This window comes from Chlorocebus sabaeus, chromosome 2, assembly GCF_047675955.1.
Source record: "Chlorocebus sabaeus isolate Y175 chromosome 2, mChlSab1.0.hap1, whole genome shotgun sequence".
Lineage (NCBI taxonomy): Eukaryota > Metazoa > Chordata > Mammalia > Primates > Cercopithecidae > Chlorocebus > Chlorocebus sabaeus.
In genome coordinates, this window is record NC_132905.1 from 94064647 (window position 1) to 94080593 (window position 15947).

Below are 15947 nucleotides of genomic sequence, written 5' to 3' on the forward strand. Positions count from 1 at the left end.
TGGTTGTTCAGTCTTTACAGAATAATAAGACTTTACTAGATGTTCAAATAGTATTTGCTAAAGCATCCTCTAAGAAGTAACAGTCCCTTGGATAATCCAATCAATGGCATAATCTATGGCATCCATCAATCCAGCTTAATTGTTGTTAACACTGGTTTGGAGAAAGATTTCCGGAGCCTAGTTAACTCAATAATGGTTTACCTCTGTGTTACTTTCAATGGAGACCGAAATAGGAATACTCACACTACATTTTAAATGCTTTCCCCTCTAACCGAGCCATTCACCCCAAGTCCCAGGGCTCTGCCTCCACCGATTCTTCCTTGTTAATGAGGACTCATCCATTCTTGAACCAAGTGGTGGACAGAACCTTAATTATCCCAAAGTGAAGTTCACTCAAGTACCCCCTTAGATGTTTGCCTGATGAGATCCATGTATACTCCTCATTTGAAGAAAAGCAAATTATCCCATGAGAAAGACAACTTCTGAAAGGTGCAACATTTCTACTTAGGACTTGATCTTGAACCAGATTTCTTGCTCTGCAGATGAGGAACTGGGTTATGTACCTACATCATGCTAATTATGCAGAGCCCAAATTCAAACGTTTTGTCCTGATTTTTCACATGGTCTCTGTGCTCTTTCAAATTACTTAACTCACTTCTCATTTATTGATTTTTTTAAAAAGAGAGTAACAAAAAAATTCAAATAATCATATAAAATGAAGAGCATTTTGGTTACTTGGGGGTGTGCACTTACGGCATGCTTAGACAAGCTATATTTCCACAAAAACATATGGGGAACTACTCCTCTGTGAATATCCCAAAGATCTGTTTAGAAACCTCACTAGGGACTTGAGCTTGTCCTTGCACCAAAAATAGAAGTGTGAGCTAGTTCCTTCTGCTCTTCATGAATAGTTATGAGGCAGTCAGCGGCTGCTCTATTAAATAGCGATGAACACCAAGTGCAGGCTATACTTAAACAACAATAAGGGGTCTGCTACCAGACTGCCACAGGAAGCAGGCTAAATAACGGCTGTGAACCACCACGACTGGCTGGCATCAAGATTTAGAACATGATTCGACCCTGCGAGCCAGGACGACCAAGGCTAGAGGTAAATTCTTCCTCCTCAGAAGACTATAAGAAAATGGCCCAACAAACCTTGAGATTCAGAAGCTAATTGTTTGTTGTTGTTGTTGTTGTTGTGATTGTGGTTTTTTTTAGAGACAGGGTCTTGCTCTGTCACCCAGGCTGGAGTGCAGTGGTGCAATCACAGTTCACTGCAGTCTTTTTTTTGAGACGGAGTCATGCTCTGTTGCCCAGGCTGGAGTGTAGTGGTGCGATCTTGGCTCACTGCAAGCTCCGCCTCCCAAGTTCACACTATTCTCCTGCCTCAGCCTCCTGAGTAGCTGGGACTACAGGTGCCTGCTACCACGTCTGGCTTTTTTTTTTTTTTTGTATTTTTAGTAGAGATGGGGTTTCACCCTGTTAGCCAGGATGGTCTCGATCTCCTGACCTCGTGATCCGCCCGCCTTGGCCTCCCAAAGTGCTGAGATTACAGGTGTGACCCACTGCACTCAGTCGGACTCACAGTTCTTCTTTCTCTTTGCACTTGGCGGCTCCCTTTGTTTAGAACACACTTCCCCGGCTACCCCCAAAACCCCCACAGCTGGCTCCCTCCTTGCAAGGCTCAACTCAGATGCCATCTTTCCAGTGGAGCCAGGCTGGCCCTGTGATGGGGATGTCTCATGAGTCCTCTCCCCATTCTCTGTTTAATTTCATCTCCTTGGCACTTACTACTCTCTAGCATATACTTAATTGACTTATCTTATCCATTATCTGCCTCTCTCACTGGAAAATAGGCTCTACCAGGGTTTTCTTCACCTGCTCTGTTTCCTGTGTCTCCCTAGAACTTAGAACAGTATATGGCCAAAGTAAGTGCTTAATAAATATCTGTTAAGTAAATCCTCACACTGATTTATTTGGAGGGCACAATGTGAGCTGAGTGACTTTGTTTTGAGGCAATAATATCCTTCTCATTCTGAAAGGGTCATTGGATTCCAACTAAGTTATTTCATTACTTAATATTTGCTGTCATTTTTGACCGTCCATTGTTACATTTATATTTATCACTCTGTGTTCTGTGAACCTCAAAAATGATAACAATTGGTCATTAGAATGGCAGCAAACCTTAAAAAAGTGATTTGAACAAACCTCATTTGCAACCTGGAAAAAGAGTCCAAATGTTTTCACTGTGGAAGCAAAAATTGCATCTTTTTGGCATGGCATAGGATCATGCTAAATATATTAGTTATTATTGAGCTATAATCTTCAACCATCCATTTATTTGCCATCTGGTTGTTTGATTAAAATGAGAAGAAGAGGAGAGCAGAGGGGGTTTCACAGGGCAGAGAATTTCCCGGCTTAGCCAATCAATTATTTGCAGCCACTGCCACTCTTCAAAGTCTTAATAGTCCATCATCCTCCCAAATATGACACAGAACACTCCTTAAATGTACAAATGACTATGGGACTGTTAGGAGCGTAGCTCATTATAACACTAGGGTAGAGATTTTTTATGTGCACAAAAATACGAACATCAAAAAAGCTAAACTAATTTGACCATTCCATTTGAACATTTTTCTACTTACACCCAACTCACTCACTAATACTGATTCCTGGACCTTAAACATTATACATGTTAGCTCTCTACAGTATACAGGTTAGCTCTTTAGAGCAAGCACCTCTTAGAAGGCTGTTTCTTTTCTTTAATCTTGCATAAAAATATAAAAGGACAACCTTTCTATCTGGGTGTAAGGGATGCAGTCTCTCTTCCCTGGGGTGATGTGCATGGGTGAAATAGGTGGGTATCTAGGAGCATGAAGCTCAGCAATGGGTGATGCTGCCATGCCAGGGATCCCTGGGGACCCAGGCTGAGTGGTATGTTCTGCTGTCCCACCTGCCTTCCTGGCCTGGCCCTCAGCTAATCTCCCTGAAATACGCAGATACTTCTTGGTAGAAAATGGTTGAAAAATAAATGTTACATTCACCTAGAACACAGAACATGGAGTGATAAAGCTAGAAACAATGTTGAATATTTTATTTTTATTTTTTAGGTAAGGAAAGCAAGACACAAAGTGGCAAAATGACCTGCTAAGATCTGAAAACCAGCTTATGGCCACACTGGGCCTAGAACATAGACTTGTGGTTCATATTCTCACTGTACCAGGCTGCCAGCTCCTTTGACTTCCAGAGACAATAGCAGCACACACCAGGGGTAGCTGTTCAGTATCCTTCTCTCTGCCAACGGACACGATTTGTCTGGACCCCTTGGGACATGTCCAAAAATGGTTGATCCTAAATTCACCAGTTAGGTAAAGAGGTCTTTGTTTGCTTGGCCCATTCACCTGCCAAACTTAGATTGAACCAACCTTTCATGGGTAAAAGCTTTGCTTTTACTTCTAAATTAATCCCATACAAATCCACCTGTTTGAGGAGCTTGAAAATTCTCTTCCTTTTCAATCACTTTGACCATTTGAAGGAAAACCACTGTAACTATCAGAAGTGGTTGTGATTACTGGTTTTACTATTCCTAATTCATCCTGGCAACTGGCAATAGGAAGACCATAATTAATTCCTCCTCTTATCAACAGATGGTCTTGCAACCACAGCAATTGCCCTGTTTATAGGGGATGCTTGCTAATGTCTTTCTCAGAGACTAGGGAGAAGAAGTAGGAACACACTCTAGAACATCAGAAGAAGTGAAAAAGCAAATCATCCTAACTGAACAAATGTTGAACATGTCAGAAAATATAGCCTGCAGTTTCACAGCCTCTGGACAAAGGCATGATTTACAGTTTGGACGTAGATAGGGGAAGGGCCAGGATAGGTTGTGCAGAGCACAGCTGAGGGGAGGAGAAGCTGTCTGGGGGGCTGCAGGAGTCCTGCTCAGTGTACGGACTGGTGAAGCAGGCCAGGGGTGGGGGCTGCTGTGGTGAGCAAAAGTCACGCCATTCTTAAGGGGCACTGTGCCTACCTCCAGGCACCATTATGACCTCAGTGGTGTCCAGTATGGCCAGGGCATTTTCAAGAGAAATCAGAAAACCAATTTTTTTTTCTTTTTTTTGAGACGGAGTCTCGCTCTGTCGCCCAGGCTGGAGTGCAGGGGTGCGATCTCGGCTCACTGCAAGCTCTGCCTCCCGGGTTCACACCGTTCTCCTGCCTCAGCCTCCATAGCAGCTGGGACTGCAGGCACCCGCCACCACGCCCAGCTAATTTTTTGTATTTTTAGTAGAGACGGGGTTTCACCCTGTTAGCCAGGATGGTCTCGATCTCCTGACCTCATGATCCGCCCACCTTGGCCTCCCAAAGTGCTGGGATAATAGGCGTGAGCCACCGCGCCCAGCCCAGAAGGCCAAATTTTATATGAAATCTCCTCATTTTAAATGTCATCAACTAATTCATATTTTTAAAGTCTATCTTTGACAATTTCTTTTATTAGGTAGATCAGTTATTACAAGTCAAGTGACTCTGACTTCTTTCTTTCCCATGTTTTATCAGATCTGCTCAACACAAGCGTATGGGTGTTTGGATGTATTCCCTGTGACCCATAAATGTCACACAAACAAAGACCACGGGCTGAAGGCATCTCATGCAACGTCTGTAATCTTCTCCCGGAAGTGTGATGAAGTACCCCTTGTAAAGGAGATACTGTACAGGGAATTTGCATCTTTGCTTTTCCTCTGAGCTCCAGATTTCTGCTACCAGTTGTCTATTTGACACTTCCTCTGGATGTCTTAAAAATAATCCCAAATTCAACATGACCCAAACAGGTCTTTTCATTCCCATCAACACCTCCTCCCAACCTACCTTCCAAAAAAATCAAAAGTCCACAGCCTGCCTCTATCTTCCTCATTGTGGCAGATGGCACCAACATTCATCAGATCAGTCACAATAAATGCATTTTAGAGTTATCCTTCCGCGGTGACTCAAGCCTGTAATCCCAGCGCTTTGGGAGGCCAAGGCAGGTGAATCACCTGAGGTCAGGAGTTCGAGACCAGCCTGGCCAACATGGTGAAACCCTGTCTCTATTAAAAATACAAAATTAGCCAGGCATGATGGTGGGTGCCTGTAATCCCAGCTCTTTGGGAGGCTGAGGCAGGAGAATCGCTTGAACCCAGGAGGTGGAGGTTGCAGTGAGCCGAGACCACGCCATTGCACTCCAGCCTGGGCAACAAGAGCAAAACTCCATCTCAACAACAACAACAACAAAAGAGTTATCCTTCATATCATTGTTTTACCTACGACTCACATTGTTTTAAAATACAGTATGGCCAAACAAAATGTCTGTAGGATGGAATCTGTGTGCCAATGGCATTCTACTACTGCTTTCAGTCTTCAAAGATACTAGTGATATGGAACATGTGAAGTTTTTAAATAACAAAAAAGTACTAATTTTATATGTGTAGATGGAGAAGGAAGTCACAGCCAAATGTGTTGGTGATGGGAGTGGGAAGAGATCCTAGATCCACCCTCTTTCTCTCCCACGTAAATTATCCTAAACTGGCAATGTTGAGTTCACCATCGGAGTCCTTGACATTTTCCCTACTTATTTTCTAGAGTCTGATTTTCCTTTTTCACTTTTCATTTAATCATTGCAATATGAAAGCCCTAAAATGCAAATATCAGGCTGAGGTAACGCATCAGGCAATTAATCCATACGTGTAAATGCTTCATATCAGAGTGTTCCGGTATTTACAGAGTAAAAAGGTGGGACAGCACAAGAAAACTGAACGTTTGAAGAGGGCGACTGGGTGGAAAATAGAGTTTGGGGACGTGAAAGCAACACGCTTGTCACAGCTTTGCCGATCACAAGCCTGTGGACGTGTGAAAGGAAAGCTGTGAAGGATGCATTTCTGTCTTCCACAGTTGTGAACATTCTCGTACTTACTCAATAACCACTCTTCATTCATCCCCTCCATGGTTATGAATGAGGTAACTATTGTGCTGGCTCCTCCTAACGTGAGGATGAACTATGAAGGCTGTGACTTCCAGGACCAGAACAGACAGTGAATAGACAGTGGTAAGAGGAGCTGATGGGTGCCCTGGTGGAGGATGCTGATGGAGACCCAGAGCCTTTGAAGAGCAGGGGGCACAGCACATTCCTTTTGTGCTTTTCCTTTAACTTGGATGACTCTGTTAGAAAGAAGGCTTGACCTCACGAGTAGTAAATTTAGGTTTACTAAATTAAAGCTACTTCCTCTTTATGTGCCTCTGTTCCCCGGCTAATGGGAAGCCTTCTATCGGTTGTGTCCAGCCAACAAGACATGTCTATAAATACATCAGTTTCATCTACACCTTCAGCGAGGTATTACATAAATATTTTGGAATGTAGAGGAAATTGCATTGTTTTCTTAAAAAAAAAGACATTATCCATTTCAGACTGCCATTATTAAAAAAGAAAAGAAATTATCAAGGCGAGTTGGAAATTGTTCATTCAAACACGATATCTGGGGTCTTGTTCTTACCTCATGAGCATTTCAGCTAAACTCTTTGCATCTGGGGAAAGAAAGTTAACATTAGTACACGGTAAATAACTCATTAACATTCACTGAGGCATTCATGACAAATACTCTACAGTCAGATCACAACAGTCATTTGTAAACACAAGCATATGCCCAGATTACTACTAATGACCTCGAGTTTTATGGAGTCCTTATTTCTTCTAAATGAGACTTTTAAAATATATCTTAATTACAGAAAGAGCAATATAACTATCCTATGATTATAGCATTCTCAGACATCTACTAAATGTTTTATTCCAATCTACAGTAACTTCTAGGAAATCCAATTTTATTTTCGGTAGTCAGAAAATTAACATTTTGAGAGTATATCATTTATGTTGAACAAACCCATGCTTTTTGTTATCAAAATATCAGAAGTAAGTGGCATTATTATAGAGCTCTGAGTTCCTCGGGTTGACCAAAGAATTGTATAAATGGAATATAAATGTTCCTGGAAACTTAGATGTTTATTTCGAATTCAGAAATAAAAAAAACTTCATTTTTTTTTCTCTGAGGACATTGTTTACCAAGACCTGGTTATCACTCCTGACAGAAGGAATCCTGACTAAAAGTGTAGAAAAAAAAATCCAATTTTTTTTGGTGGTGCTATTTTGAAATTCCTGTTTCCCTAAAATATAATTTATTCTTTTTACACATTTGGTCCTGGCAAAAATGAATGTTTCCTTACTTAGAGCACAAAAACCTTCTTTTCTTTTTTATTTCATTGCTCTCTAAAAAGTCTTGATGCTAAGTATACTGTTCAATGAACAGAACTTTCCGGAAATGGACTCAACTGACGGTGTGACCAGCTCTGCAGTGAAAGAATACATATGTGGGAGCATTTCCATCTCATGCCTTTGGGGGCTGGCAAACATGGTCAGTTTCTGCACAGTGAGCAGCATGCTATTTCTGAAAGACGTGGACAGTCACAGAATGACCACGTAGAGGCTGTCCTCGCCATGAGCCAAGCTTAGTTCGTTAAGTCGGCCAGTCCCAATGGTAACCCCAAGATGGGGCCTGGTTTTGTGCACAGATGGGTTCAGTCTGGGAAATGAAACAGGGCCCATCTACTCCACCCACACAGCAAAGAAAAGAAAGCAAAATAGCATTGGATTTCCCAGTTCATGTCTTTATACTTATCTGCAAAGACACAGCAAATATAATGAATTTCCTCTTTCCCCAATGACTTAACACTTACAAAGTATATATATATATATGTGCTTATATATACTTCGTGTATGTGTATACATATATATACACACATACATATAATGCCGCCAGAAGCTTGGACTTAATTAGCTCCAGGGAACTACCAAGCAGTGGCTGGTACAATACTCTAAAAAGGGGGAAACAAATTCAAGGAGTAAACATCCCACTTCAGTTCACACTTGGAAGAGTTATCAGCCTCAATTGTCTTCAGAATCAACTGCTTTCCTCATTCTGCCCACCACAATAATTCTCCTTTTCCTATTCTTGGTCAGTCATCAAGTGCTCTCCTATGAGCTGGTCATGGCAACATACTAAGGAATTGCAGTGCCCAGCAGGGAGAAAAGAGCTCCCTGCAATGACTGCCATGCCAACAGCAGACCTCTCTTGGCTGCCACGTGCAGGCATCCTCCCCCAGGCTCAGGTCTTTCAGAGGTCTAGATGCCCAAAGCCGTTTGGGTCAACCCTTCCCTCAACCTAACACTGCCCCTACCTTAAAGGAGCATGGGATGTGGGGAGTTTTGACATGAACGGGCAGTGTGCTCCATGCAGAGAATTCACATGCATTGGAATTATGAGCCCATTTGAGAAGTAATGACTAGGTCAGTTTGACTGGACAGAGAAGTTGCCAGGATGGTGGTCTGGTGCACAGTCTAGACATTAAAGAGCTAAGATGTGACGTTGTATTACTGACCTGAAAGCTTCTACCTGGGCCAAGGGGAGAGAGGAAAAAGAACGGCAGAGGTGGGTGGTGGATGGGTGTGGGTACTGTGAACTCGCATCCACCGGGCAATCCAGAATGCTCTGAATGGGGAGGTGGTGGCCTGGGACTTATTGAAAGCTTCTTAGTCCTTAGTCCAAGTGAGAGGCTCTGGGCATTGGAAGAGAGAGCAGCGGTTGTGTGGGTAACATTATAATGTGAAGATAGAGGAAATCTGTAAGAATCAGAGTCCTACCAGGTGTACAGTGGGACAAGGAGGAGTTGCAGGGAATCCAGGAAAAGGGCAAGATTTGGGATATGCAGAGCTAGATGTAGTAACATGAGTGACAGGAATGGTCTCAAACAACATGGAAGCAGCAATCTGGGGAGAGACTCATCTAATTTCAATATCGGGGGACATTAGGTGAGGCTGTTCAGAGGCAAATTTGGAATCAAGTTTGGAAAGATGCCAGGGCTGAGATGAGGGTCTGGGTGTTTTTCATATCCCCATAGCGAGAGTGCAAAAAGAAGATGGCAGAGTCTCATCTGGGTCACACTTTCATTAAGGGTGAGAAGAGAGTCTGAGACAAGCCAAGAAAAAAATTAAAGTCCCAGATTCACAGACTCTTAAGAGCAATAAAGACTTTTCAGATTGGCCTCCTAATGAATGTTGGAATCCCTTTCACAATGTCTTACACAAACGTGCACATATTCTCTGTCTACATGAATCTAGAGCTGGGGCCACTGCCACTCCAGCATTGGGGTCAGTGCTCCTGCTGCACACCTAGTGCCCTTCCTCTCCTCCCAGTACTCTCCTGCCTTCCAGGTCTGCAGGTCTCTCCCAGTCAGCACGTCCCCAGGGGAACCTTTGTTTCTTCTCTTCTCAGCCCTAATCTCACTTATTAGTCAGCATCATTATTGCTGGTGTGCCCAACACTGATACCCACACTGCAGGAAGGGTGAAGACTTGGAATCCATCTTACTGCATCACACCTGTGCTTGAAACCTTCAAAAGGACCTTGTTGCAACAGCCCTCATCAGCACAGAGAACCATCTTCCATGCTGGTCCAAACTGTCATCCGGCTCTGCTGCCGCTCACTTGTAACCTCCAACCTCTCTCTGAGTTTCCTGCACTTGCCACTTTCTGCAGAGAGCTCAAGGCTTTGCTAGTGCAAAGCCCTCCATTGTCCCCACCACCCCATGCAGATTCAACTTTCTCCGTGCACCCTCCCATGCCCAGTAGGCAGGGCTGAAGCTTCAGTTCCCTCTGCTTCCCTGAACCTCTGCCTTATATCTCACACATCTCTTCCCAGCTCATACTGTGCCCACCTGTTTCTGGGTTGTCTTTCTCTTGGCCCCTTTGGGCACAGTCCTGTCCCTGATCCACAGTGAAGCTACACAAAGATTTACTGAGGACACATTTAACTGTGAGAGACATCTTCCTTTTTTCATGCAGAAATTCCTTGATGTAATTTTAACCTGAAGTCATTTGCAAGCCATTCAGATATTTCTATGGAGGTGCATTTCCCTTGCTTGGCCTTACCTTTCTCTTTTCTGGGTTACATTCTCTAATTCTCTTAGCCACTCCTCATACGGCATGATTTCTAGGTAATTCCCCACTTGGGACTCTCCTCTTTGAAAGGCCTGAGATTTTTTTTATTTCTTTATTAAATGAGGTTGAGAAAGATGCTGGTAATTCTTGATCTTCTAGCACACTAGGGAGAGCACAATGCTCATTATATGTGTTGCAAATGAATTTTTTTTACAACTTCTATAGAAGACTTCACAATTATTCCTATTAAACTGTATCTTCTTGGTTCCAGCCTTTCAAAATCTCTTAAAATGTGGATTCGTCCCTCTAATTCATTAGCTTCCCCACCAGGATATATGTGGCCTCCAAGATTGGATCAACCTGCCCATGCTTTCAGCAACATCCTGGTGTTCCCTTATTAATCAGCCCTGTCAAAATGCAAATGGAGTTTGTTCTGGCCCCTGGTGGTCCCTTCTATTCCCTGATTGCGCACAAAACATCCTTTCTATAACCTCAACTAACTTATTTCAATCTATAATGTCCAGAATGAATCTACTGTTGTTGAAAATGGGTACAGGGTATAGATGCTCTTTGACTTATGATTACCTCCTGATGAACCCCATCATCAATTGAAAATATAACTAAGTCAAAAATGCATTTAATATGCCTGACCTACCAAACATCAGGGCTTAGCCTAGCCTATCTTCAACATGCTCGGAACACTTACTCTAGGCTACAGTTGGGCAAAACTAGCTAACACAGAGCTTATTTTATAATAAGGTGTTGAGTATCTCATGTAAAAGTGTTGGATCACATGTCACTAACCCAGACAAAGATCAGAGTTCAAAATCTAGTTTCTACTGAATGCGTATCACTTTTGCTCTATTGTAAAGTCAAAAACTCCTAAGTTGAACCACAGTAAGTCAGGGACCATCTGCACAATCATTTTCTACCACCTCTAATTTGCATTTGATTGTTGAAAGGTTATCCAGAAAGATCTTGGGGTTACGTCTGGAAAAATTTTGTTCAGAACCCTAAAATGTTGTCCTTCAGAATCATGGGACTGGAACCCCATGACAGCTTCCCTAAGTTTTTAGTGGTGGTGGAGATCTTTGCCTTCAGTGAAACAGCATAACATTTATTGTGTCTGCATTAGGCTGCTTAAGCTTTGGAACTTGTGTAATAGTTCTTTGTAAACATTGTCTGCAAAAAGCAACATCTACACCTCCACATAATGGCTAATACACAATATGTTTTGAAAAAAATAAATCATTTTAAACTATCAGGGCGCTGATTATTTTCATCAGCATCCTGAGTCCCTCCCCTCCCCTCCCTCCCGCCTTCCTTCCTTCCTTCCTTTCTTTCCTTTCCTTCCCTTCCTCCCTTCCTTCCTTCCTTCTTTTTATAATTCCTGGTCCACATTTTCTGATTCAAATAGCATTTCTCCTGGTACACACCAAGCAAAGCAGATGCTGAGCAGCTCTCCTGTCTACCTGCCATCTGTTAATATGAGAACATTGTTCACAGCCGTGTTCTTCTTGCACAAACACAGCTAAACAGCCCTTGCATTGCCTGTCACATTTTTTTCCACACATTTCAGATCAATCTGAGATTCAGACTTTGCGACATCTTTTCTAAAGCCCCTTGCTACTCCCACACATCCATCCTTGGCTCTGGGCTCCTCCCTTATCTGTTGGGCTGGGAAATAATGGAGAAACGATAGCAGGATAATCCGGTGATATTAAAATGTGGAATGAAGGCATTTCAAAAGACAACATTTGCTAACGCTCTGAATGCTGCAAAGAGGGCTAAAAAATGATGGTTGAAAGGATAATGTGGAGATCAGAGAATAACTGGTCATCTGTCTTCAGGAAAGCAGTTACATTTGGGTGGCGAGTGGAAGGGGACTGTGAGAATTTGGGAGGAATTGAGAGGTAGTGTAGCTGATGACAGAATAGTCTCAAGTATTCAGTGGAGAAAAGAGTCAGAAGAGGCAGTAGGTTGAAGATATGCAAGCTAGAAGGAATATGTATATGTCTCTCTCTCTATAATGTATATATATTTAAAATATAATTAGGGGAAGGGTGAAGGGCAGGGAATATCGAGACACAAAATCAATAGACCAAGTATTTTGATGGGCAAAATTATATAGTAGCTATTGATACTGTGTTAATACATCGTCTAATTCCAGGTATAATTGATAAACCTTTAGAGCTTACTTAATGTTGATGAGAAAACCTGTTTCTTACTTGAATATTCAAAATCCTACAGAAGTTTCAAGGCAAGAGGAGTGGGGTAGGGAGAGTGATCTGAACTCCCTTCTAGCTCTGCCTAGACTCATACGTGATTCTGGATAATTCTATAGCTGGCCTTCAGTTTTCATGTCAGAAAATGGGGCATCATGACTGGATGTGGTAGCCCACACCTGTAATCCCAGCACTTCGGGAGGCTGAGGCAGGCAGATCACCTCAGGTTGGGAGTTCAAGACCAGCCTGACCAACTTGGAGAAACCCCATCTCTACTAAAAATACAAAATTAGCTGGGCACGGTGGTGCATGCCCATAATCCCAGCTACTCGGGAGGCTGAGGCAGGAGAATTGCTTGAACCTGGGAGGTGGAGACTGTGGTGAGCCAAGATCATACCACTGCATGCCAGCCTGGGCAAAAAGAGCAAAACTCTGTCTCAGAAAAAAAAAAAAAAAAAAGAAAAGAAAGAAAATGGGGCATCATAATGGGCAGTTCATACTCAACTGTTTTGCACAGCTATTGAAAGACTAAGGCAAGATGGTGTATAGTGAAGTACTATGGAAAAGAAAGAGGAGCGAAACAATGGGAAGCATTAGTAGCCTGTGGATTAGGATGTGGTTAGATCGAGTTTTGGGAAATGGCACCTCTGGTTGGATGTGGAGGCTCCCAGCTTGGCCTTGCCCAGTTCCTGTGTTCTGTTTATAGACCACGGCTTGCATCCTGGTGATGTGCCTGGCATGAAGCTGCATATCAACGAGGCAGAGCATGCCACTGCATGGCATGGGAGAGTGCTCACCACGACCCCAGGCACTGCGACTGTGCAAAGCTTGAGAGGCTGAATTGCCTCACATTTTGCACACCCAAATTTTTCTTTAAAAAAGAGAAATTTTGTTTGTAGCCACAAGGCTATGTTTTAATGTCTGAAGTTCTAGTTACGTAAACTGGAAGATGCTTAGGTTAATACCTTTACTGGACAGTCACCTGCAGACACCCACAAAAAAACATTTGAGGGTAGCAGATTTTGACCTTATATTACCATCCATCAAAAGCTTTTATTTGTAGCCTCTCCCTCAACAGTCCCTGCCTTTCTGTGGAATTGAAATAGTCTCATAAAGTAGCTATTTTTGCAAGGGCTATAAACCTGCATTTACATTTTTACAAGACCCCAAATAGGACTTCCAGTCATCACAATGCTCAGATAAAAGCTGATTTGAAAACTGTGGCAGACATATATTTAAAAAAGAAGGCCATATATACTGGTGATCTGAAAAAACTGCATGCACAGACACAGACAAAATAGAACACTCAGGCAAGGCAGAGCTCCAGGGCCCAGCTGAGACCCACAATCCCCTCCCGACTGCCCACTCCCTGGTCCCCCTCCACGGGCAGCCCTCGACTCCCCCTCACCCCCATGCTCTTTGCTTCCCGCTTTCAGATGCAGAGAGCCTTTTCTATTCAGTTTGCCATAACAAGTTTGATGTTTTCAAAGAATAATTTCATTAACAAACCAAGACAGAAAGAAAGAGAGAGAGAGAGAAAGAGAGGAAGAGAAAGAGAGAGGGAGAGAGAAAAAAGGAGAGAGAAAGGGAAAGGAGGGAAAAGAAGGGAAAGGAAGGGAAGGGAAAGGAAAGGAACGGAAAGGAAGAAAGAAAAAGAAAGACAGAAAGACAGAAATAAAGAAAGAAAGAGAGAGAGAGAGAGAAAGAAAGAAAGGAAGGAAGGAAGGAAAGAGAGAGAGAGAGAAAGAAAGAAAGAAAGAAAGAAAGAAAGAAAGAAAGAAAGAAAGAAAGAAAGAAAAGAAAGAAAGAGAAAGAAAGAAAGAAAGAAAAAGAAAACACAAAGCACAGAACTAAAGAGTTTCAGGGTACAGGCTTCTAATGCCATCTTAGCCACACTTGGCAATGAAATCTCTAGGGTGCATGTGTGCTACTAATTCATTAACAATGTGGGCTTCCCACATTTAGGGTGGCTTTATGCATTAGTGCTGGGGCATCTACTAAGACTTTGAGTCTGTCTCAAGTCTAAGTGTCACTGGGCTCCTGGATGCACATTCCTGCTTTAGATGAGCAAAGTTCAAGTTACCTTTTGGTTTTCCAAATGAGGGGAGCTTTGAGCTCATTTGCAGAGCAGATAAATGTCCCGTTAGAACGCAGAAAATAACAATGATTCCTCATAACCTACCCTTTAATCTGCCTGCACAGCACCATGAACCCAGATCCTCTTTGGGAACGGTCTTCTAGAATTGATCAGTTTTGTAACAATCCATTTCAAAGCATCTTTAAAATAATAAACACATTTCCATTCAAGAGAAGCAAGACACTTTGCCACAAAAGCATGGTCAAATGTGACATCCCTCACTGATTTTTATCTTTAGCTTATTTGAAGTCCTGCAGGTTGATCCACGCTAACTGGTGCTGAGTTAGCTTGTGCTTTCTTGCATAAATGCATACCAAAGGAGGGGGCTTTTAGAAAGACTGGAGTTGATTACTTGACATGGGATCACATTTTATAAGGTTGGGGCTGCCTGCATCTCAGGCCCAACCAGTGACTCACTCTATAACCTTGCACTTCAAAGGATCTAGAAGTTGAAGAAAAACCAGGGCACCATTAAAAGCAAAATGCAGCTCCTGAACTCCTGGATAAGGTTATAGATTTTTAAAAAATGTGGGCACTTGCAGGCAATTTAGAGTTTAGGAGGTCGCTATGCTCTAAAATTAGTAAAGTACTCAGGAAGAGAGAATATAGGTTGACTACACTGCTAGAGTCCCATTTTCTTTCTTTCTATCTAAAATTTTACATAAAATAACATCATATTATATTCATCTAACTAGGTTACTTGTCTACACAGTAAAGCATACTCAGCTTATAAACATTTTTGTAGTTTCTAGCAATTGAAAAATGTGATCAATTTCAACCATATAAAATTGATCTCACCTAATCACTCTAATCCACTGGGGATCCCTATAATATTTTTCTATAATTCAAATCTCCTTATTTCCATTTTTGATCCTGATAGATGGTTGCTCAGGCAATGCTGACATGTCACTAGAAATGTTGTCCTTACTTTTGACAATCAAAATACTCGGTCTGTAGAGGCTGTAAATATATTTAAACTTATTCTTCCACAGGCACAGAGTCTGTACCTCACGTGGGTTCGCTTGTAATTGGGTGATTCGACTAATGCAATCCGGATATTTAATACATAAGCACCTATTCCTTTAAACTCTGCAGCTGCAATTTCCCTCCATGAGTGAGTTGAAAATACTTTGTATTAGTAATGAACATTTCAGGGCCCTGCAGGGCTAAGAACCAAAGGTCTTTCTGGGGCAAGGCCTGACTTTTCATCGATTCCCCTTTATGACCCTCACCTCTGGCGCTGTCCTTTTATGGCAGTGCTTTGCACAGGTACAGAGATGAGTCTGCCCCTTGCAAGTCTTGACCCACTGCCACTACAATGTCACCTTTTATAGTTCTCAGAGTCTTAGAAATCTCTTCTCTCTCTAGGACCTAGCTAAACTCTTGTGATCAAATAGAAATGGTCGACAAGCAAATGTTACCAATAGTTTAAAAAAAGTTCCATCTTGCACCTGGTAGATAATCTACAGTGGTTTGTCAAATTGAATTTGTTGCAGTGTGTCTACATTAAAACTTGCCACTCAGAACTGGTGTGAAATTGTGTACCCAATCCTTGGCATCCTGACTGCCC

The 15947-nt window shown here is 42.4% G+C and overlaps 1 protein-coding gene across 1 annotated transcript in view; it reads right to left on the bottom strand.

Annotated features, from left to right (window-relative positions):
• DSCAM (DS cell adhesion molecule) overlaps positions 1-15947 on the bottom strand; it is an 812825-nt gene that overhangs the window by 33451 nt on the left and 763427 nt on the right. Inside the window, exon 28 of the mRNA XM_037985374.2 lies at positions 6522-6552. Coding sequence (XP_037841302.1) covers positions 6522-6552 — 31 coding nt within the window. The remainder of the gene's footprint in view (positions 1-6521; positions 6553-15947) is intronic.